This window comes from Lissotriton helveticus, chromosome 6 (assembly GCF_964261635.1).
Source record: "Lissotriton helveticus chromosome 6, aLisHel1.1, whole genome shotgun sequence".
NCBI classification, from domain to species: domain Eukaryota; kingdom Metazoa; phylum Chordata; class Amphibia; order Caudata; family Salamandridae; genus Lissotriton; species Lissotriton helveticus.
In genome coordinates, this window is record NC_136067.1 from 1,598,384,318 (window position 1) to 1,598,405,150 (window position 20,833).

Here is a 20,833-nt window from a genome sequence, read left to right on the forward strand (position 1 = left end):
CTCCCAACTGCTGCCCAGACATTCATAAGAGCTAATGAAACATATTTTGTGATGAGAACCCCTTAAGGCCAGCTCAAAAGTGGTCAGGTTATGATAACTTGTATATTACAGATTCAGTTGTACGTTTTGCTTCATTTATTTGCTTCTTTGTTGCATCAAAAAACGTGCGTACACTGTAAACAGTCAAAGTATAAACAAGGACTTTGGTGCTAAACAGCAGTGACTGGGGCAAGACGAACCAGGGTAAAATAGCACATCAGTGAGGGTTGGCATCACCTGTCAGTTTCTGTTATTCAGACTCTGGTACTAAACCTATTTGAATGAAATATAGGTGGAATAGTCACCACAGCATACAAACTTTGGCGTTTTGTGCATCCTGGAAGCAAAGACAAATTATTTAAAGACCCCCCCCCACCAATCCTTTTATTTCCATGAATCAAGGAATGATTGACGTGCTAATGTGTATACCAAATATTCACCTGCTTTGGGAAGGCGTTGCTTGTAAAGGCGAACCTGCTCTTCAGCCTCTTGTGTGAGTTTGTCAGCATTGCTTTCTCCGAACGCTTGCTGAAGCCGTTTCTCCCAGCCACGTTCCTAAAAGGAAATGTATACAGGGGTTGGATTGGTGGTGTGGAGTTATGGTGGTTGTGTATCTGTCACTGTGGTCGGCTGCACCTGGTGTTCTTCCTCTGGAGCGAGGGAAGTACATTGCAGATTTGGCTTTGAGCAAGGAGTCAAGGCCGCAGACTATAAGCCGCCCTGCAACCACCACTGCTGTTCATACTGACATAGTGCACTGACAATGTGCAACTTGCCGCCCCCCTGCCCCCCACTGAAACGACTCCCAAGGAGATAGACAACTGCAACTAATTTGGTTTAACCAAGGGTGTAGCCTTTTATTCACATAAGAATTCAAGAAGGTGTCCAGTTCCTATTGGAAGGTAGGTCAGGAAGTTCCTGAGGGCTCGAATCCGGGGGATCTGATCCTTCAGGAGCAAGGGCCCTCACACACCCCAAGGGGTGTCATGCTTCATCATTGGTCAGCTCCTTGTTGGGCCGGCCCCGCGAAGGGGCTCTTTGACAGAGTTCCTTTCAGCTGTCCATGTGAAGTAGGAGTTTGATGGTGAGGGAGTAGTGAGTGAGTAAAGTGGTAAGTTTTTAAAAAGAACTGATAGGGAATTGTAAGTTCACGTTTAATGTGTTAAATCCTAGGTTTTATTAAAAACAGGTGTAGGCCAAGGAGGATATAATGGTCCACATTAGCTCAAAGTGTAAATATTGGTCAACATGTTTCTTGTCGATAACGTTGTGAAGGATCTAGGCAATTTGTCAGGACCGTGAACGTTAAAAAACTAAACTAAACTAATCCTGGGGAAGCCTCATCTAGTGCCATGCTATCCCACACGCAAAAGGGTATAGAATCTACCTTATTGCGATCAGTAAGTGTACCAACCTAGGTGAAACGGGACGGAGGGAGGTCCCTTGCTCCTGAAGGATCAGATCCCCCGGACTCGATCCTTCAGGAACTTCCTGACCTACCTTCCAAAAGGAACTGCATATCTTCTTGTATTCTGGTTCCCTGGGGGCGTGTGTGCTGGACCTTTATTATCCTTGTGATTTTTCAGTCTTTTATTCACATAGTCACATGGCATCAGTGAGGAATGATAACCATTGTTAAGCATACATTTTTGTTATGACATTACAGCAAGATTAGCCTTGACATTGTTATGAGAGTACAAGCATGCAGTCTGGTGCGCGGTGGATAGAAAAAGTGGCCGATCCCTCGCCTCGTGATATGCTGTCCAAGCACCCCCAGATCACGTCACTGGCGGCCTTCTCTTCTTCCTGGTGAAACAGACAAGGGACTCCTGCTTTCGCTCGTACCTGTGGAGCGACTAAAGGGCTCCGCACCGATATTTGCCGGGGGTGCCTGGTCAGGAATATACAGCTGCTCATCAGATGTTTGAAGGCCACTCGTTATCCTTATTTCTGCATACGAGGTATATTGTCAAACACAGGAGTGGGTGTCAACCAACCTGGGCTGACCGACCCACCAGCAGGCAGCGCACCTTCATTCTGCCTGGTATAGTAAATGAGGAAATGAACAGCTAACAGTCCTCATAACGTGTAATCAAAATATAGAAAGTGCTGTGAGAGAGACAGATATATACAAATGAGCAAGGTGAATACAGGATACAACAGGCATAAATGGCGTTCTTCTTGGTTTGATGGCAATACGTTCTGCGAGGGACCACCGGCAGGATAAAGTTTGCAACATGATGCCCAGTTTTATTTTTCTGTGAATGTAGCCAGATGTGCCCATCACCGCCTCATCAATGGTATGTAGACATGCAATGTGACATGAGCAGTTTAAATGCTCTTTCAAAAGGTATTGCCTCTGGGTTGATTATCACATTAAAAGATAATCCAGGTGTCTGCAATGCTTTACTTGCCCGCTCAAATTATACACTCATGTTAAAACTTTAGAGAAAGCTACTATATCATCATAAAACGATTTGTGCCATCATTTTATGAGCTTTGAAATTAAGAACGCACAGTATAGCTCTGAATGTTTTGTGTTACGTTTCCCTTATTGTCATGGTTGTAGTCATTTATGAAGCTACGTATTTAAAACAGTTAGGGCCGAGTCGGAAAATGCCATTTTGGGAGCATACACTGCAAGATTTACAAGAGAAAACTCACTTTCGCAATTCACAAAAAGTTAATTTGCTCTTGTAAATCAAATTAAATTATGTGGGAGTAAATCTGATCCAAAGAACAGGGAGTAAGCACTCAATGGTAGGAATGCCAAGAAAAATTGGCACAACCCCACCAACTAGAGAGTTTGTGGGTATTCCTAAACTTTTCCAAGCCACATTCCCACCTAGATAAGATATTTACTCCTGCCAAAAGCAGGAATTCATATCTGATATGCGGTAGGAATGGAAAATTAGCATTCCTGAAATCAGCCAGCGTCTAGGTGAAGGGCTTGTCCACAGGGAAAATTATTTTCCCAGAGAAGGAAGAAACAAACAAAAGTATTCTACATTTATTAAATATTCCCAATCCAAAATGACAGCTGTGATGTAGTGGTGGTTGGGCTCCATAGTGGGAATTAAAGGGGCGGCCTGCTCCTTCTGGCATGTTGAGCATAGCAGTACTCCTCCTTCTTGATAATGCCCAGGTGAGACTGGACCGCCAGCAGTGACTGTGGTGAGACAGCAAGATGTTTACTCTAAATCCAAGCATGTATACTATATCCCGGATGCTGGAAAAGCAGGACTGCAGTATCAAAGTTGCGGAACTGTGCATTTCGTCTGTGGAAGATAATGCACGCACAAGAGTCAAGACACTCGCTACCATGGAGAAGGGCTCTACACATCCCAAAAATGAAGATCTCAAAGCCAGATCGTGACAAAATAATATTTGCATATCTGATATTCTGGAATCGACCAATACTGGACACCTGGAAGACCAGAGGCCTTCTCCAAATTGCTGGTGGTGAAGTGGGCACACAGAACTCTAAGTGCTACACCGCCTCGGGACCCCACCTCGCCCTATCATCGCACATCTCCTCAATTTCAGAGATCGCAAAACGGTATTGCGATTGGCGAGAGAAAGGCTGAATGTATCATATGAGGGCAATGATATTTCTATATTCCCCGACTTCATGTTGGCTGTGCAGGGGACTAGGCATGAATTTCTCCTGGTGAAGAAACAACTTTACCGGAAGGCTGAAATCCAATACACAATACTGTATCCCTTCTGCCTCAAGCTCATCCACCGAGGGAAATTGCAGATATTCCAAAATCCATACTAGGCCCAGGAGTTCTTGAAAAAGCTGCAACACGAGGAACCAGAGAAGCAGACACCGTCACCTATGCCATACACAGATTCTGATTAAAGTGCAATGCACTGCCTTGTAACATGCCTGTGTGGCAGCTGAGTTGCGAATGGTTCCATCTCTGCGATGGGCACCGCCATATGGGCATAACATACATGTCCCTCTGCCCATCTGATTTTCAATGCACATCTATAATGTACACCCCAACAGCCAGCCTCCCCATCCTCTCCCCCTGAAGGGGCTACCGCTGGCTCACTATGTGTCCACCATGGGAAACATCATGTTATATTGTTTTCTGTTTTCTAGGCCATCCCTGTAGCTCTCGATCAGCTTTGGGTGGAGGGAGAAAAGGCTGGTCAATGTTGTTGTTTTTGTTGTTGTTGTTGTTGTTGAGGGATATGCCCTGGCAGGACTGGGCTGCCAGTGTGGGAGGAACAGGGGGAAATGGTTACTGCTTTCTGTTCACAGTTTCTACTATTTTGTGACATCACCTGAGATGGGCATTGTCTATGCCCACCATGGCTATGGTCTCTTACAGGTAAAGCTGATGACAAACCTTTATAGACGTAGTTGCCCATATGCAATAGCTTAGCCCAAACACTCACTATCTTGCCTGTCTTGGAATATCAGGTGCTTAAATAATTCTCAAAAAATGTACCAGGTTCTGGGCTACCTCAATCTCCACGACATACATATAGTGCTGCAGCAGGAAACATATATAAAGGTACTTGGTATTTTTATAAATTGGTGTGGATCTCCTTCTTGAGTCGTGTTGTCAGTTATTAATCATTGTGCGTATTTTGCAAATCTCTTACACTCCTCTGTGTTAAGCCTAAGGCTGCTCGACCACACTACCTCCTAATAGAGCACTTTGGATTGCATAGGAAGCCCGTGCCCACTCAGAAAGGAACCCATGGACTCTTTACATGGTTTATCAACTTATTGATATATCACATAAAGAGCCAATTTCTACAATAGACAACTGAGATGGATTACCAAACCCTCCAACCATGAGCAAGGGGCTGACCTAACACCCACTGTAAATGTATGTAATGGCTTGGAAACAGCTGTCTGCCAAGAGTTGCAATTTATAAGACTCACCAGGAAATACCCCTGAATCACAGAAACCTGGCGCCCACACTTGAACAAGGAATGAAACACAAAGCATGGATGCAGCTATGCCAATGAAGTATACATTCTCAAACGTTTCTAAGACTAAATTCCTGTTCCAGACGCAATTTTTAGATGCAATTTCTAAACTATTCACCAGATGACGTCATTTGGATTCAAAAACATATTGGAGTAGAACATGTTTGCTTTCTTAACAAACTGGGTTGGTAAATCTACACTACACTTGGACTGTGCTACCAGGTTACAGTTTTATGTTACCTGGAGAGATGGGCTAAGCTCCTAAGAAGCTTCCACTAAAGCATCCCCATGTGCCAGCTGCCACACGTGTGCACCTAATTGCCAGCTTCTCCCAGGCAATTGCATTTTCTTCAACTTGTTATGCCAAGAAGTACATGCCCAGTCTGATGGAGGCAACAGTGAAAGATCAGGCTGCCCTGACTAAAGGGTGAAACTCTGGTGGGATTCGCTTGAGAGGCCCTAAGCCTAGACAACACATTTTATTGTGTTAGGTCACTAACCCAGACTTCCTCTTGGATTGTGGGATCCAGTGACACATTATCAGTTAGCCTAAACTGTCCATTTAGCCATGCTACTCTCCAACCATTGGTTCAAGTTCAAGGCCCTGTCCCTGACACGAGGAAACGTCTTGGCCATCAGCCCTCCAAAGCACTGAGCAGGATTCGAAGTGTCCTAAGGGGAAGTATGGAAGACTACATGTGCCCTCTCTCACAGCTGCAGAAAATTGTTGCAGTGTGAGTGCAGTTTGTAAAAGGAGGCCTAACATTTTGCTGACAAGTGCGACTGCCAAAATGTCTATGTCCAGTCTCCATGCACTGACACCGAGCAAGCCAGATGGGCCTTAATTAGTCAGCGGGTACAGGAAAACAGACTCGGTCCTGCCTGCTTATTGTTCACGTGCATCCCAGTTGACTGGCTCTGTGGTCTCTATCAACTACGAAACAGTCTACCTTATCCTGTACACAACCATGGTGCAAACTTGTTGTACGCCTTATCCTGTTTGATGGTACAGCAATCGCAATACATGATTCAAGGCCACTAGAGGTGCAGGAGTATTTCCATATCATAGTCAAAAGTCCTTCAAATACAGAGGCATCCCAAGGTGGCTGAGTGAAGCAGTGCTCCGTGTCCTCTATAGCCCGCTAGCGTTATTTAAATGTATTTGCAGCACCTCAACATCAGAGACGGTGCTGCATATCCTAATGTGATTGGAGGAGACCGGAGCACTATATCTGTCTGAATGTGGAAGTCTGTGGGTGGGTAGCAGCCGAATGGATCATGCCCTCGAAGGCCCGCCAAGTCATGGGCCACCACTGAGTCTTAGGCTGCATCTGCGTCGTAAGTGCCACTAAATATTTGCCCACGCCCACCCCACCTCTTGCGGAGCCAGTACTTTGAAGCCATGCTCAGCTGCTACATAAGAGATCAGATCAATGCTGGGGGACATTCCCCAAGAAACAGCTGGCGCCCATTTTAGAAATGAAGTGAAGAGGCAGTGAAGTGCATATGGCGCAGAAGAAAAGTAGCGGCCTGGATACAGATGGTACAGGGTGAGTGACACTTCTGCTGGGCCTTGTGTCCATCATGCTCTTCCCAGGGTAGACCTGAGCAACCCAAGCTACCCAGTAGTCTGTGAGGCTCGACCCACTAGTAACTGTAGCTTTGAGAAATTACAGGATAGACTTCACAACCTGCTTTGGTCGACTCAGATGACACCATTGGATTTGCTCCAACACACATTTTTCAGCCCTTACAACCGCCCCCCCTCAGGGATGCAAAAGAAGATTAGCAGGCTCAGAAGCTGGTGTATGTGATGCTGGTGCCCTGAGTTTCAGAATTCTGGGTCACGTTAATACCAATAGCTGTCGGGCCATTTATGCAGCGCAGGGTGGTGGTGACATACTGTTGTTACCAGTCCTGTTGAATTCATGCCTCTGTTCTGTATCTATCTGCATGATACCGAAGCTAGAATTGCCTTGGGTGAGGATTGCCACTCTCCCAATTTGGGCCAAAACAGGGATTGAAAGACAACTTATGAAAATACCTAGTCCAAACATTGGAAATTGCACTTCAATCTAAAAATAACATATAGGGGGGTAGGGAGAGATGACAGGGTGTGTAGATGCCATCCAAACCAGCCTTGCTGATGAATTATATGAAAGAACACAAGCCATCTAATCAATAAATAAATTGTAAAATGTTCCAGAGGTACCAAAATAGATATGACACTCTGGCTTGACCACATGAAAGAAAGACTTGGTAAACATAACACAACGATGGACGGGGGAGGAACAGAAGATTGTTGACAACGAGGAAGGAGCAAACTTATCCAATCGATCAGAGAAAAAACGTTGGAATCCTAGGCCTGGTGCATTCAAGCGCGATTGGATGACCCGAGATGCTTATTAAAGCATTTTTGGCCAAAGTTTTCAGAAAAGGCAATCTCTCACTGATGTTCATGCGTATAGAGGATTGACAGAATCCCCCCAAACCTCTAAGTGCCCCGCTGAAACCAATACTGTCTGTTAAACTACTGTGACCAAGATGCAGTCCTGTGATTGGACAGAAAGATGTGAGACACTGAAAACCTGGGAGCAAAAGTTTCTTTATACTTGGACTTAACCCCTGCTTGCCAGGATGCTAGAAGAGACTTCGGCGAGATTAAGAGGAAACTACGAACTCTAATGTGCCTTTCCGTACCTGGCTGGAGCACGGTTGCAATGGGAAAATTAAACACGTTTTTGGGACTCTGAAAGAAAACACAAAATTCTTCAAGAAATTTGTCAAGAAGAGAAGTGGGAGGAAACCTTCAAAAACAGATGGACCAGTAAGCTCAGAGGAAAAGAGCAGAGAGTTGATGGACCGAGGTGACAGTGAATGACACAGTAGCTGCATCATTTGGATGTTGTGGACTACGATGATTATATTTGGCTCTCACAGTCCATCTAACAATCGTATGCTGATATTTCTGACGGCTCTGCTTTTCTACCTCCCCACTTCTTTTTTCCCTTTTTTTCTTTCCTTATTACTCTCACTGCTATGACCAGAATCTTCCTACTGAGGCCGACTTATCCCAATCTCCAGGAATAAGACAGTTTATAAATGCCGCCTCCAGAGCAGATACCTGACTAGGAAGTCCTTATAAGATGAGGGATGCAGGGTTGGCGTCGCTTCTTTAACCTCTGTCCCAATCCCACGGTCAATAGCGTTAAGCGCCTGCATTTTGAAATTACTGTACTGTTCCATTTGGAGCCCACAGATTTGTACTTGGATTAGTGCAAGTGAAAAGCAGTTCACAGATCTGGTTCGTTGTTGTACAGCATGTGCACACTCAGAATGTACAGAGGATGTGGTATGTGACTAGTAACAATACTATAGGGACTCACCACAGGGACTAGAACTTATGTATTCAGAACTTAACAAAAGTACCAATCAACTTGTGGTAATGAAATGTAAGAGGGCTGAACATCTCAAGGAAAGGCAGGCATGTACTTTATATACTTAGGTAGGCATGAAATTGATGTGGCGTTATTGACAGAAGCGTACCAGCCTCTGGATAGATCTTCTTAGTGTGTGGCAGGAGGGCGTTGATATATTTTTTGAAACTTATAGCACATACTCACAAGAAGGGGATATCATTATGCTTGAATCAAACAGAGTTAAAATTGTTGCACGGTTATAGCTTATGCAACAGGACAATATATATTTTTGAATGGAGCACAGTTAGACATATCCTATCACACTGACTAACGTATATATGGGGTAAATACCAAGTCTCCTGACACAGTTGATGCACTCTATGAAGCCTGTATGCGATTTAATGGCTGATATATCAGATTGTTAAGACTGCAACTTGCCATCAATCCTGCTGTGGATAAATCACATAGATCTATAAGTTACAGCATCTAAACTGTGAAATCAGTAAAGCACTGCATAGAGGCACTGGACCTAGAAGGTGTTTGGAGAGTCACACATTAAAATATACAGGCACTCCCGTCTTACTTAACAGAGGAAGGTTCATTTTCTTGGACAGATATATGATTATGCTTGATGGCAGAGACGGGAATATTCTGACCTGAAGCAAGATAGCATCACACATTACTACAAGCTGTGGGAGGCATTTAAGGTGGGGATATGAGGAGTAGGCAGCTGAAAGCAGGCAGTGTCGGAAAGTGGAGAATTATATGGTATCCCAAAGATGGTCCTTAAATTCACACTAATAAATCCTTATCTCAGTCCTGGTAGTGTGGCATAGAGCAGTCAGGCTTTACCAAAGGAACATGTTTTAAGCATTTCTGAGTACCAAAATTGACGATCAGTAATTTACACGACTTGAGAGAAATCTGACACCAATTTATAAAACTAAAATGCATTGTTATCTTAATTTAGACACCAAAAAGAACGGTATAGCATACATATAAGAGGAGTTATAGATTTTTGAAGCAATAGAAAATCAATACAAAATAATACAGTCAAAATGTAACATTGCAGTCAATGAGAAAAACCACTAGTGGCAATTGGTCACTTGAAGGTCTAGTTGCATAGTACCCTTGCAGGGTAAAGGTTATCAGGCTCCCAGGACCGAGCTGTGACAGTCAGTTCAATTTTGCTTGGCCCATGGAGCCCGGGTGAAGAGTTGTCCTGGATGTCCTTGGTGCTGAACAGGAGCCATGGGAAAACTGATTTTACCACTGAAACAGTGCTGCAGGAGAAGAAGATACAAAAAGACAATAACAGTGTGGTTTTTGATGTCGGTTGAAGGTCATATGGAATTCCCTTAATGCAGGGTTGAGTAAAGGAGTCGGTTGCTGGATTGGCGACCAACAAGCCTCGGCAGTCAAAAGTGGAGCAGAAAGTAACTTCTACGTCCGGTGTCCGAGGGGAACGTGTTAGCCACCTGTAACTTCATGGAAGGCAGGACTATATTCCCACAATGCACTAGACCATCTAGATTTGGGTAATACCTCGGAGGGCCCGATGGCCAGCAATTCTTTGATCCGGAGCACTGTTTTACCTGCAGTTTGCAGGGGACTAGTGCCACTAGTTCAGGGGATGGCGAGAGTGCTTCAGGCTTCCACAGGGGTTCCTCTGTCCTGGGGAACTGAGGGATAGCCTAGGACGAGTCTCGATTAGGGAGTCCAAGAGTGTTGCCACAGGTGCAGGGTATCCCTCCTTCCTTTTTGGCAAATCATGTTGCCGCTGGTGCAGGTCTCTTCTTCTGTCCTCTTTGATGCAGGTTTTTCAGAACTGGTGTCAGAGGTGGTTGCTTAAATTATAGATTGAGGGGAGTTAGGGGTGTGGGAGCTAGTAGCCAATGGGCAGCCAGTCCCTGAGGTGACAACATCTGGGAGTGTGGATCACATTTTCTACCCCAAACCCTCTATTCTGTCACTTCTAAAGATGGCAGTAATCTAATATTAGAATACAGACCAGGCTGCTCACCCTGGAGGTGTGGCTAGCCTTCTGTGGGATCTACACCTCATTGACTAACTCATTTCCCACCTGTTTGGGTACAAATGTGTCTGGGGCAGGGCTGTTTCCATCACTAGGAGTCCGCCCTGATGCATATCCGAGTCGGCGCAGCCTTTGAAGCTCACCGCATTGATGTGCCACTTCACTAGCCTACTTGGGAGGAGAGAGGTGAGACCCCATTCCTGCCTAAGCCTTTGTTCCCGACTCCTGGGAGTAATCACACTTCCTGGCAGGATGGTCAAAGTCCTATCTTGGTGGCAGCAAATGTGGGAAGCGCGGGCTGGCCAGCCACAGCACAGAGACGCTGGGGCAACCTGGTGGGCAACCTCTAAGGTAGAACACAAAGGGAACCACATTTCGGTCTCCATCTAGCTGCACAGCCTATTATTCATGAATTTAATGAATTAAATTCGTTTTCCACCATATAAATTTTTCCTCAGTTTAACCATTATCTTTTTCCTTATTCTTTAGTCGCTTCAATCCATTATACTCATTTTTTTGCTATTCAAAAACACAGGAGCAGCGTTGGTTCCACATGCCACGTTTTTAATGTCAATCACCCAATGCATTTCGGGAATTCATCCCTTCTTCGGGGGTTTCTAAGGTACAAACAAATGAACTACATCAGTTCCTTCAACTTCATTACATCAGAGACATAGAGAGTATTGTCATTCTCAGTAAAACAATACAGACTTCCCCAAGAAGCATTGCTCACATGATTAATTATTTCTTTCCTCATTGCGCGCGTGTGTATGCTAGAAATCTGAACTCCCAAGCCCTTGCTGATAAAACTGGCTGCTACTGCGCACGTTAATCCATAGCTTCATGCTAATATTCACCATTGTGACCCTTCAATAATCTAAGTCAAACTAAGCTGAAAGAAGCACTTACCATGGCATGCGTTTGTTAAAATTACTCGTTTAGCCAAAGATCATGTTTAACTGCCAGATTACACTTATTGTGGTGCGAACGCATTCTGCTTCCCTTCTTCAAACGGAGATGCTTAGATAAAGACCGCGTTAGTGCGCAGTCCACTTCAAATGCCTTCAGCTGCATTGTCACGTGATATTAGCTCCTCCTGTCTCGTGGTGATTAGCTCCTATTGCTTTTTACTAACTACCTGGAGTAAAGATTCAGTAAATGAATTTGCAACTATTCTTTCTCAGAAACTACATTACCCAGAAAGCTTTATTTGGCCTAGTCTCCGTACAGGTAGTTAGTAAAAAGCAATAGGAGCTAATCACCACGTGACAGAAGGAGCTAATATATCGTGACATTGCAGCTACAGGCATTTGAAGTGGACTGCGCACTAACGCGGTCTTTATCTAAGCATCTCCGTTTGAAGAAGGGAAGCAGAATGCGTTCGCACCACAATAAGTGTAATCTGGCAGTTAAACATGATCTTTGGCTAAACGAGTAATTTTAACAAACGCATGCCATGGTAAGTGCTTCTTTCAGCTTAGTTTGACTTAGATTATTGAAGGGTCACAATGGTGAATATTAGCATGAAGCTATGGATTAACGTGCGCAGTAGCAGCCAGTTTTATCAGCAAGGGCTTGGGAGTTCAGATTTCTAGCATAGGACACGCGCGCAATGAGGAAAGAAATAATTAATCATGTGAGCAATGCTTCTTGGGGAAGTCTGTATTGTTTTACTGAGAATGACAATACTCTGTATGTCTCTGATGTAATGAAGTTGAAGGAACTGATGTAGTTCATTTTTTTGTACCTTAGAAACCCTCGAAGAAGGGATGAATTCCCGAAATGCATTGCGTGATTGACATTAAAAACGTGGCATGTGGAACCAACGCTGCTCCTGTGTTTTTGAATAGCAAAAAAATGAGTATAATGGATTGAGGCGACTAAAGAATAAGGAAAAAGATAATGGTTAAACTGAAGAAAAATGTATATGGTGGAAAACGAATTTAATTCATTAAATTCATGAATAATAGGCTGTGCAGCTAGATGGGGACCAAAATGTGGTTCCCTTTGTGTTCTTACTTAATTGCAGCGCAAAATGGGCGGAGCGCGGAGAGCGAGCACGCCGACAATTGTTTAATGTGGATTGAGTAAAGTGACAGAACAAAACAAAGGAGTACACAGGTGTGCATCTCTCTTTCATAGATGTTACTCAAAATATTTTCACCCTCCAGAGATTGCACCCAGGACAAAGAGGCATATGTTGAAGATTACATGGAACAGCACAAAAACACAATGCGAATACAGGAGTTGTTGGTCCCCGGTCACATGTGTAGAATAACGGAATGAATGAATGGACCTTGTACAGACATCAGAGACTTTGCAGTAATTATTTGGACATGTAATGTTAATTTAATGGACACGCGTGGATTCTCATTTCAGTATTAGGAATTATTAGTGGGGTGTTGCTTACATAGTGCACGAGTAGTTGTCTGCTAATGGGGTGGGGAGCCGAATACGGAGACTAGGCCAAATAAAGCTTTCTGGGTAATGTAGTTTCTGAGAAAGAATAGTTGCAAATTCATTTACTGAATCTTTACTCCAGGTAGTTAGTAAAAAGCAATAGGAGCTAATCACCACGAGACAGGAGGAGCTAATATCACGTGACAATGCAGCTGCAGGCATTTGAAGTGGACTGCGCACTAACGCGGTCTTTATCTAAGCATCTCCGTTTGAAGAAGGGAAGCAGAATGCGTTCGCACCACAATAAGTGTAATCTGGCAGTTAAACATGATCTTTGGCTAAACGAGTAATTTTAACAAACGCATGCCATGGTAAGTGCGTCTTTCAGCTTAATTTGACTTAGATTAATGAAGGGTCACAATGGTGAATATTAGCATGAAGCTATGGATTAACGTGCGCAGTAGCAGCCAGTTTTATCAGCAAGGGCTTGGGAGTTCAGATTTCTAGCATAGCACACACGCGCAATGAGGAAAGAAATAATTAATCATGTGAGCAATGCTTCTTGGGGAAGTCTGTATTGTTTTACTGAGAATGACAATAATCTGTATGCCTCTGATGTAATGAAGTTGAAGGAACTGATGTAGTTCATTTGTTTGTACCTTAGAAACCCCTGAAGAAGGGATGAATTCCCGAAATGCATTGGGTGATTGACATTAAAAACGTGGCATGTGGAACCAACGCTGCTCCTGTGTTTTTGAATAGCAAAAAAATGAGTATAATAGATTGAAGCGACTAAAGAATAAGGAAAAAGATAATGGTTAAACTGAAGAAAAATGTATACGGTGGAAAATGAATTTCATTCATTAAATTCATGAATAATAGGCTGAGCAGCTAGATGGGGACCGAAATGTGGTTCCCTTTGTGTTCTTACTTATTTGCAGCGCAAAATGGGCGGAGCGCGGAGAGCGAGCACGCCGACAATTGTTTAATGTGGATTGAGTAAAGTGACAGAACAAAACAGAGGAGTACACAGGTGTGCATCTCTCTTTCATAGAAGCAACCTCTAAGGTAGCCACCTGGGTGCATGCCACATTACCCAGGGCACGAGAGTCTTGTCAGGGGTGAGAAGGCACATGGTTTGATACCAAACATGACACATTTTGGTGGTACCATAATGGAGCTGCCAACCTCGACAATGACCGGGTGGCAGCCCATGCTATCCTATGGGCCACTAACACTTATAGTAGTTTGCAATGGGGAACGCTACTATAGGGACATATAGGCTTGCACTTATATGGCCTCACCTTTAATATACACCCCTAAGGAAGGCCACCTGCCTCCTGGGCTCAGGTGGCCTTCCTTAGGGGTGCCACACATATATTAAAAATTGTCCATTTACTGTGCCACACGTGGTGAGGGCACAGTCGAGTTCAAACTGTTTACACTGCCACTGCGGTCTGCAATGTCATGCCTGCTGTCAGTAGTTTACTTGGGTCACTCAGGGTGGCACAAAACCGTACTGCAGCCCTTGGGACCTTTATCCACCTATGCCCTGGGTAACCCTGGTACCATATCCTACGTACTTTTAAGGGGGGTAAAGTCTTTGTCAACTGGGATTGCGAATTCACACAACCGTTTTAGGGAGAGAGGACGGGCACTGGATCCTGGTTAGCAGGCTTCAGTGCACTCTCAGAGTCGAAAACCAGCATCTAGTAGTCAAAATGGGGCAAAATGTGAGGGACATCTGCAAAGAGCCCTGTTTTCTTACAGGCAGGTATACTAAAATCTCTGCATGGCCAACTTGATATGCAAGAGAGGAAGATAGCAGATGTGGTGAGAAAGAACAGAAGAAAATGGAATCAGCACACATCAATTGAAATTATTGATAAAAGTTCAAATGATATCTAGTGTCCATGATGATTTGAAGAAATTTGCAAGGTCCAAATTTTGTCCTTGTATTCAAAAATATTTTCTTTATTTATCAGTGGTCATTAAAATCCAATATTCACACATTTCATTGAGCCATTTAGCCAACCCGTTTCTTCAGGAGACTTCTTCAGGGCTCTAAGTTGTATTCTTTCCAAAATCCAATACTAATCAAAAGAAGTTTGCAAAAGCAAATACAGTTGTAATGTCACACAATTAATCTTAAAATGACGATGATAAAATAAGCATAATCAATAAGTGGCAGGGTGGCCAGCAGCAGTGATCTCAGCCTATGTTTGCAAAATGATTTTTACTAATAGGAAATGTAGAGGGGTGCACTTCCTGGCTTCTTAGCACCATCACCAAACCAGTCAGCCACTTGAAGTGACAGGTGTAGACTCTTGCCTCAACCCTCTATTTGTGCTTTTTCTTTGTGGGGAGAAAGATTACAAAGCATCGCTCTGGGAGAGCAATAGCAGATCTGAATACTGCAGAAGTGGAGATTAGGGACCTCTCTGATAGAGAGGCCACCTTTTCTCTAGCAAGGTGTAGTTGGAGGAGGAAGAGGCCGGGTGCACTCTAACCTGGCTAACAAGAGACCCCACCACGCAAAATACGATAGTTTCTATACACACTAATGCCGGGTTTATAGTGACAAATTCCAAGGACATTCTCGAGGCTTTTACTGCAGCTTGTGAGATAATTCACTCTATACACATTGAGGCTCACCCCTCATAAACCGTATATTACCTAGACTAACTCACTTTGGCTATCATAGAGAAAGTCAAATGTAGGCACTATTCGCCCCCTTAGTCTGGACAAAATCAACAAATTTATGGATGATAAGGCCACCAGCAAAGCCATGGGTATGACAGGCTTACTGCTAAATTCTACAAGGCATTGGAAGATCTGCTCAGTCCACAAGTTTGTAGACTGTTAATGCATTTTGATTTGTGTTCATTAAAGGGGTGCGTCTTCACCACATTCCTAAATTGGAGCAGCATTGGCGCACTCTTGATGGATATAGGGATGTTGTTCCAGATCCTAGATCCATAGATAGACAAGGACCGCTGCCTTGTGTTTTTTTAGCACATTTTATTCTGCAGTTTGATGATGTTTTGACTGTGGATGTATCTGGGAACCACCAGAGATAGTGAGTTTCTCTGAAAGATAGGAAGGGGTGCTAGTTGTGACAGTTTTGTGAATGATGAAGCAGGTTTTAAAGATGGTGCAGACCAGCAAGGGGAGACAATGGAGTTCCATCAGATGAGGATGATGGGATCTTACTGCTGCAGGCCCTGGAGGATACATGCTGCGATGTGTTGGATGCACTGAAGAGCTGCAAGTGTGGAGTACCGGAGACCATGGAGCAGGATGGTACCACCATTGTGATGCAAGACTGCAAGGACTTGAACAGCAGTTCTGAAGTTGCTTTTTGGAAGGAATGGATTTGCTTTCTTTTTTAGAAGAGAGCTGCTACCAGGCCCCTTTTTGTGTTTTTTGGCAATGATGTCCCTAACAGTGAGGTTGCTGTCCAGGGTGAATCCAAGTTACTTGGCAGTTGAGGTGTGAAACCACCAATGTTCATGTCGTGGAGCCAGGTTTGTACTGTTTCGTCATTGAAAATAACAGGAATTCTGTTTGGCTTCAGGTAGGCAATGGACATCAAGGTACAGATGATGTGCATTGTATTCAAAAAGGGGAGAGAGAGGAGATCTCAATCGATCGGAAGGGCAAATTTACCACTTAAGGGAAGTGGAAGGTCCAAGCCACAGTTGTTGCCCTAGTAATGTATACAACAAAAGAAGGTACTGGGCTGTTCCTAGGGTATGAGTGCAGGTCAGAGGTTTGTGGATGTAGAATGGTGGTTAAATGGTAACCAGCCAATGGGTATCCATTTTGTTGGATATAATGGCCTCACACAACCTTGCAGGTGTCATGCTTCATCATGGGCCTGTGCTCCTCGTTGGGTGGGCGGTGCAATACCCAACGGGCTACACCTCAAAATAGGGGCTCTTTGGCGGAGATCTTTTTCCAACTGCCCATGGGTGAAGTGTGGGTGAGGGGTCAGATTTGGTAGTAGACGGATAGTGAAGTTAAAATAGCACAGGAGTACCAGAAGGAACTTTATTCTGAAGGTCCCCTGCGTTAATTAAAAACAATAGTTAGTCATGGAGTTGTGGAAAGTTATGTTTTCCGTACTCGAGACTATACTACAACGTGGTGATAATGGTCACCATTATCACCACGTTGTACCCAGCCCAGTACCTTCTTTTGTTGTATACAGATGATGTGCAGACAGCATTGGAGGCATTAGATATCCAAATAAGAGTTGACTTTCAAGTACAGTTGTGCACCATCAGCATACTGGTGAACCTTGGTGCTGTTATTTGTGAGTAGGGCACCAAGTAGTTCCCAGTAGAGTCTGAAGTTGATAAGGGGTAGAATGGAACCCTAGGGGACTCAACAAGTGACCGGGATCTTTTTCGACCTGGGGGTGCCCATGTGAATAAACAGGTGTCATTTGGAAAGCTAGGAGAACTAGTAAAGGACTTTGCCAGTGAATCCCATTCGAGACTCCAGGGTGCTTACGAGAGTGGGATGGGTGACTGAGTCAGGCAGCTGAAAGGTCAAGCAATATCAGGAGGCAGGGGTCCTCTTTTTCTGTGGTCAGCAGGTTATTGTCCATGATAGGTAAAATAGCTGTCTCTGTGCTACAGCATGTTCTAACGCCAGAGTGGTAGTCATGCAGGAGATGGTTCGCATTAAAGTGATTCTTGAGTTGAACATAGCTCTTTCAATAATCTTGCCAATGAAGGGTAGGTGACTGAAGGGCTGGAAGTTGATGAGGACATGATGGTTAAGTGCCCTTCCCCAACAGACGCCTAACTCTGTCAGTGCATGTTGATTACATACCGCTCTTTATCAAATGCTCAGAGTTTAATCTTTTGCCCACTATCCATGAAATAATAGGATTTGACTTTTACTTTTCACTTTGCACCGATCCGGTGGATCTAGAGTGTCTGTTTCAGTAAAGTACAGACTCCACCATATATCTAGGTATTGAAATACACAGTTCTAAAGAGATAATAATTAGAGATCATTATGGGCCTACAGTGGAATTTTTTTTAGCTAAAGTTGACAGATGAATTTGCTTCTCGTTATCAGGGGCATAGTGAAACCCCCACTTTAGCAGGGGTAGGGCTTTTTATGGGCCTCTTTTAACTGTAACTTGACAGATAAAAGCTCATAATTAACACAAGGAGGATGGGCTTATAAATATGGAAAGAAGGATGTACGAGTGAATGCATGTGTGGGGTGAAAGTATGGATGGATGAGTAGGTTTAAATGATGTGTGGGTGAAAGGATGGATGAGTGAGTGAAAGGATATGTGAGCGAAAGAAATAAAAAATGGATAAGTGGGAGAAAGGATGGGGATGAAACAATGGATGGGTGAATTAAAGGATGAGTGGGTGAAAGGATCGATGGATGGGTGGGTGAAAAGATGGCTGGCCAATAGCATGGATGAATAGGTGGGTAAAAAGATGGGTGGGTAAAAGGATGGATGGATTGGTGAAAGGATGGGTAATAAGTCGGTTACAAGATGGGTGGATGAGTAGGTGAGAGAATGGGTGAGTGAGTGAACCTATGGTTAGATGGGCGGATGAAAGGATGGCAGAATGAATGGAAATCTGAGAGGATGACTGGATGCATGGATGTGTGAAAGAATGCAGAGTAAGTGGAAAACTGAGAGGATAGATGGGTGGTTGGGTGGGTGAAAAGGCAAAGAGTAGATGTAAATCTAAGGAGATGGATGGACAGGTGGGTGAAAGGATAGTAGAGTGAATGGAAATTTCAGAGGATGGATAGATGGATGGATAAATTAATGGATGGATGGGTAAATGGAAATTTGAGAGGATGGGTGAATGGGTGGCTGAATGAAAATATGGCATAGTACATGGAAATCTAATTGGATGGATGGGTAGTTGAAATTATGGGAGAGTGAATCAAAAACTCTGAGGATGGATGGATATGACCAGACGCGGGATACAGAGGCTCGCCGCCGCTGCCCTTCGCCCCTAGTTGTCCAGTGCATATAGTCCCCTAAACTGCACTGCAAGTAGAAGAATTGTACGCGGGGGCACAGCGGCTACAAGATAAGGTGTCTGCTGAGCCAACAGACCCACGAAGCACCCACAAACTGACCTGTTGGGTGATCCGGCACTCCCACGACGAAATGGCGCCCAGGAAGTAACATACAGTGGACAGTACCGGGCGACCTCTCCGGTCTGGCGTTTTGACCGGGCGACACCAGCACAGCCGCGATCCACAAGCCAGAACATACCACAAGCGGTGAGCGGCTCCGGTGCAGAGGGGGGTGGACGCCGTCCTCCCGACCGGCACGGGCCCGGGTGGTTGTGTGGAAGGCCCAGAGGCGCGAAAATTGAGGCAGCGGCTTCTTGGCCTGGACGTGACGACGCGGGACCTGAAAGGCGCATACCAGACCCCAGGGAAAGTGGGGCGAGAGCTCAGTGAGACAAAGGGCGAAGCGGCGCTCATCGGTGATGGGACAGCTAGGGTCACCAATCCTGCAGTGCGGCCACAGCGGAGCTCCCCCGGGGATTCAACGAGATCCGGGGGGCCATCGCCTCTCCGGAGCTAGGGGGCTGCCACACATCACGGTCTTCAGATGGGAGGGGCCTAAACTAAGTCATCATTGGGGGGCTTGGCGCGAACAGCGCAGTCTGTTCCCAGCCCTCACCTTACTGCAGCACTCCCACCGCGAGGCACTATCACGAGAAAAAGGCGCCCTGGTGGTAAGGCATTGTGGATTGCGGTGGGCGCCCCCCCAGACTAGCAAGGTGTCCCAGAGACTCTGACCCAGCAGTAGCCTCTCACCACAGCTACACTGCAAGCGGTGGGTGACTTTAGCGCCGATGGGGGGCGCCGATCCCCCAACAGGGGCACACCTGGCAGACACGTGGCTGGTTCGGCAACGCAAAAATTGAGGGCGCTGCTCTGCGGCCTAACCACTACCGCACTGGACCCGAGGGCACTTTCCACGCTCTGAGGTTGTTGAGGCGGGCGCCCGGTGAGAGAGCGACTGAAGCGGCGCCCGCCAAGAACGGCATAACTGAGGGTGTTGACCCTGTGAAGGGGCCCTGGCGAGCACCACACTTTTCAGGCGGGCAACACCGGATACCCACCTGACATCAGTATACATCAGCTTCCCCGCGACCCGTGACGAAGCCAACAGCGCAGGGGGGGTCAGCCTGCTCAGCACTACTTAGGCCCGGCCTCTACGAGACTCAAGCTGGCCGTTTAGGGCCTCAGCAAGATCCAGGCGCCTGATACCCCCACAGATACAACTGCGGCCCCAGGAACGACACACCAGGATCAGCGACTAGCGACAGCATTGGTAAGGGGTGAACCGACGACATTCCGGAAGCTAGGTTCGAGTGGACTGGTCTCGCTCCCGTATAGATTGGGGGAACTTACAGCGGATTCTGACGCCCATCTCAAGACCCCTCCTAAATTTACGCACCTGTCCGGTGGACAGCTCTGAGCTGAGAGGCCCTCACCGAGGTTCCTCCTCCTGCTCCTGCTCCTCCTAAAGTGCACCTCTGCCGGCAGCCGAGCCCCACCTCGGGCCCCCCTTTGCCCTCTAAACACAGCCTAGTGGGTTACCCTCCGAATAGCACCCACATCAAGATCACCCCCTATCACAGCGGGGACACACGTTGGCCCGAAGCGGACCCAGCACTCGCTCCGAGAAGCTGCAGAAAGCAACTCGGCTGAAATCACGCACTGAATCGCCGCTAAGACCACTAAGCGACGTCCAAACTACACAAGTGGCACCATCATGGCCACCATGAGGAAAAAAGGAGATTGCATTCTGAAAGAAATGCTTACAAAGGGGTCAGCAGCAGGAGATAGAGGAAGCCTTGCCTCCCCAACATTGAAGCCATCCACAGGATAGGAGAAAGGAGAGGTGCCCATCACCCGGGCATTCCTCAAAACTCTTTTTAACACCCCCCGTGAAGACTTTCAAACACTCAA

General features: G+C 45.5%; 1 protein-coding gene across 4 annotated transcripts in view; it reads right to left on the reverse strand.

The window, feature by feature from the left end:
* LOC144761836 (uncharacterized) overlaps positions 1–20,833 on the reverse strand; it is a 538,733-nt gene that overhangs the window by 232,995 nt on the left and 284,905 nt on the right. For all 4 annotated transcript variants that reach the window (XM_078647062.1, XM_078647060.1, XM_078647063.1 and 1 more), the window contains one exon: positions 480–594. In XM_078647062.1, coding sequence (XP_078503188.1) covers positions 480–594 — 115 coding nt within the window. The remainder of the gene's footprint in view (positions 1–479; positions 595–20,833) is intronic.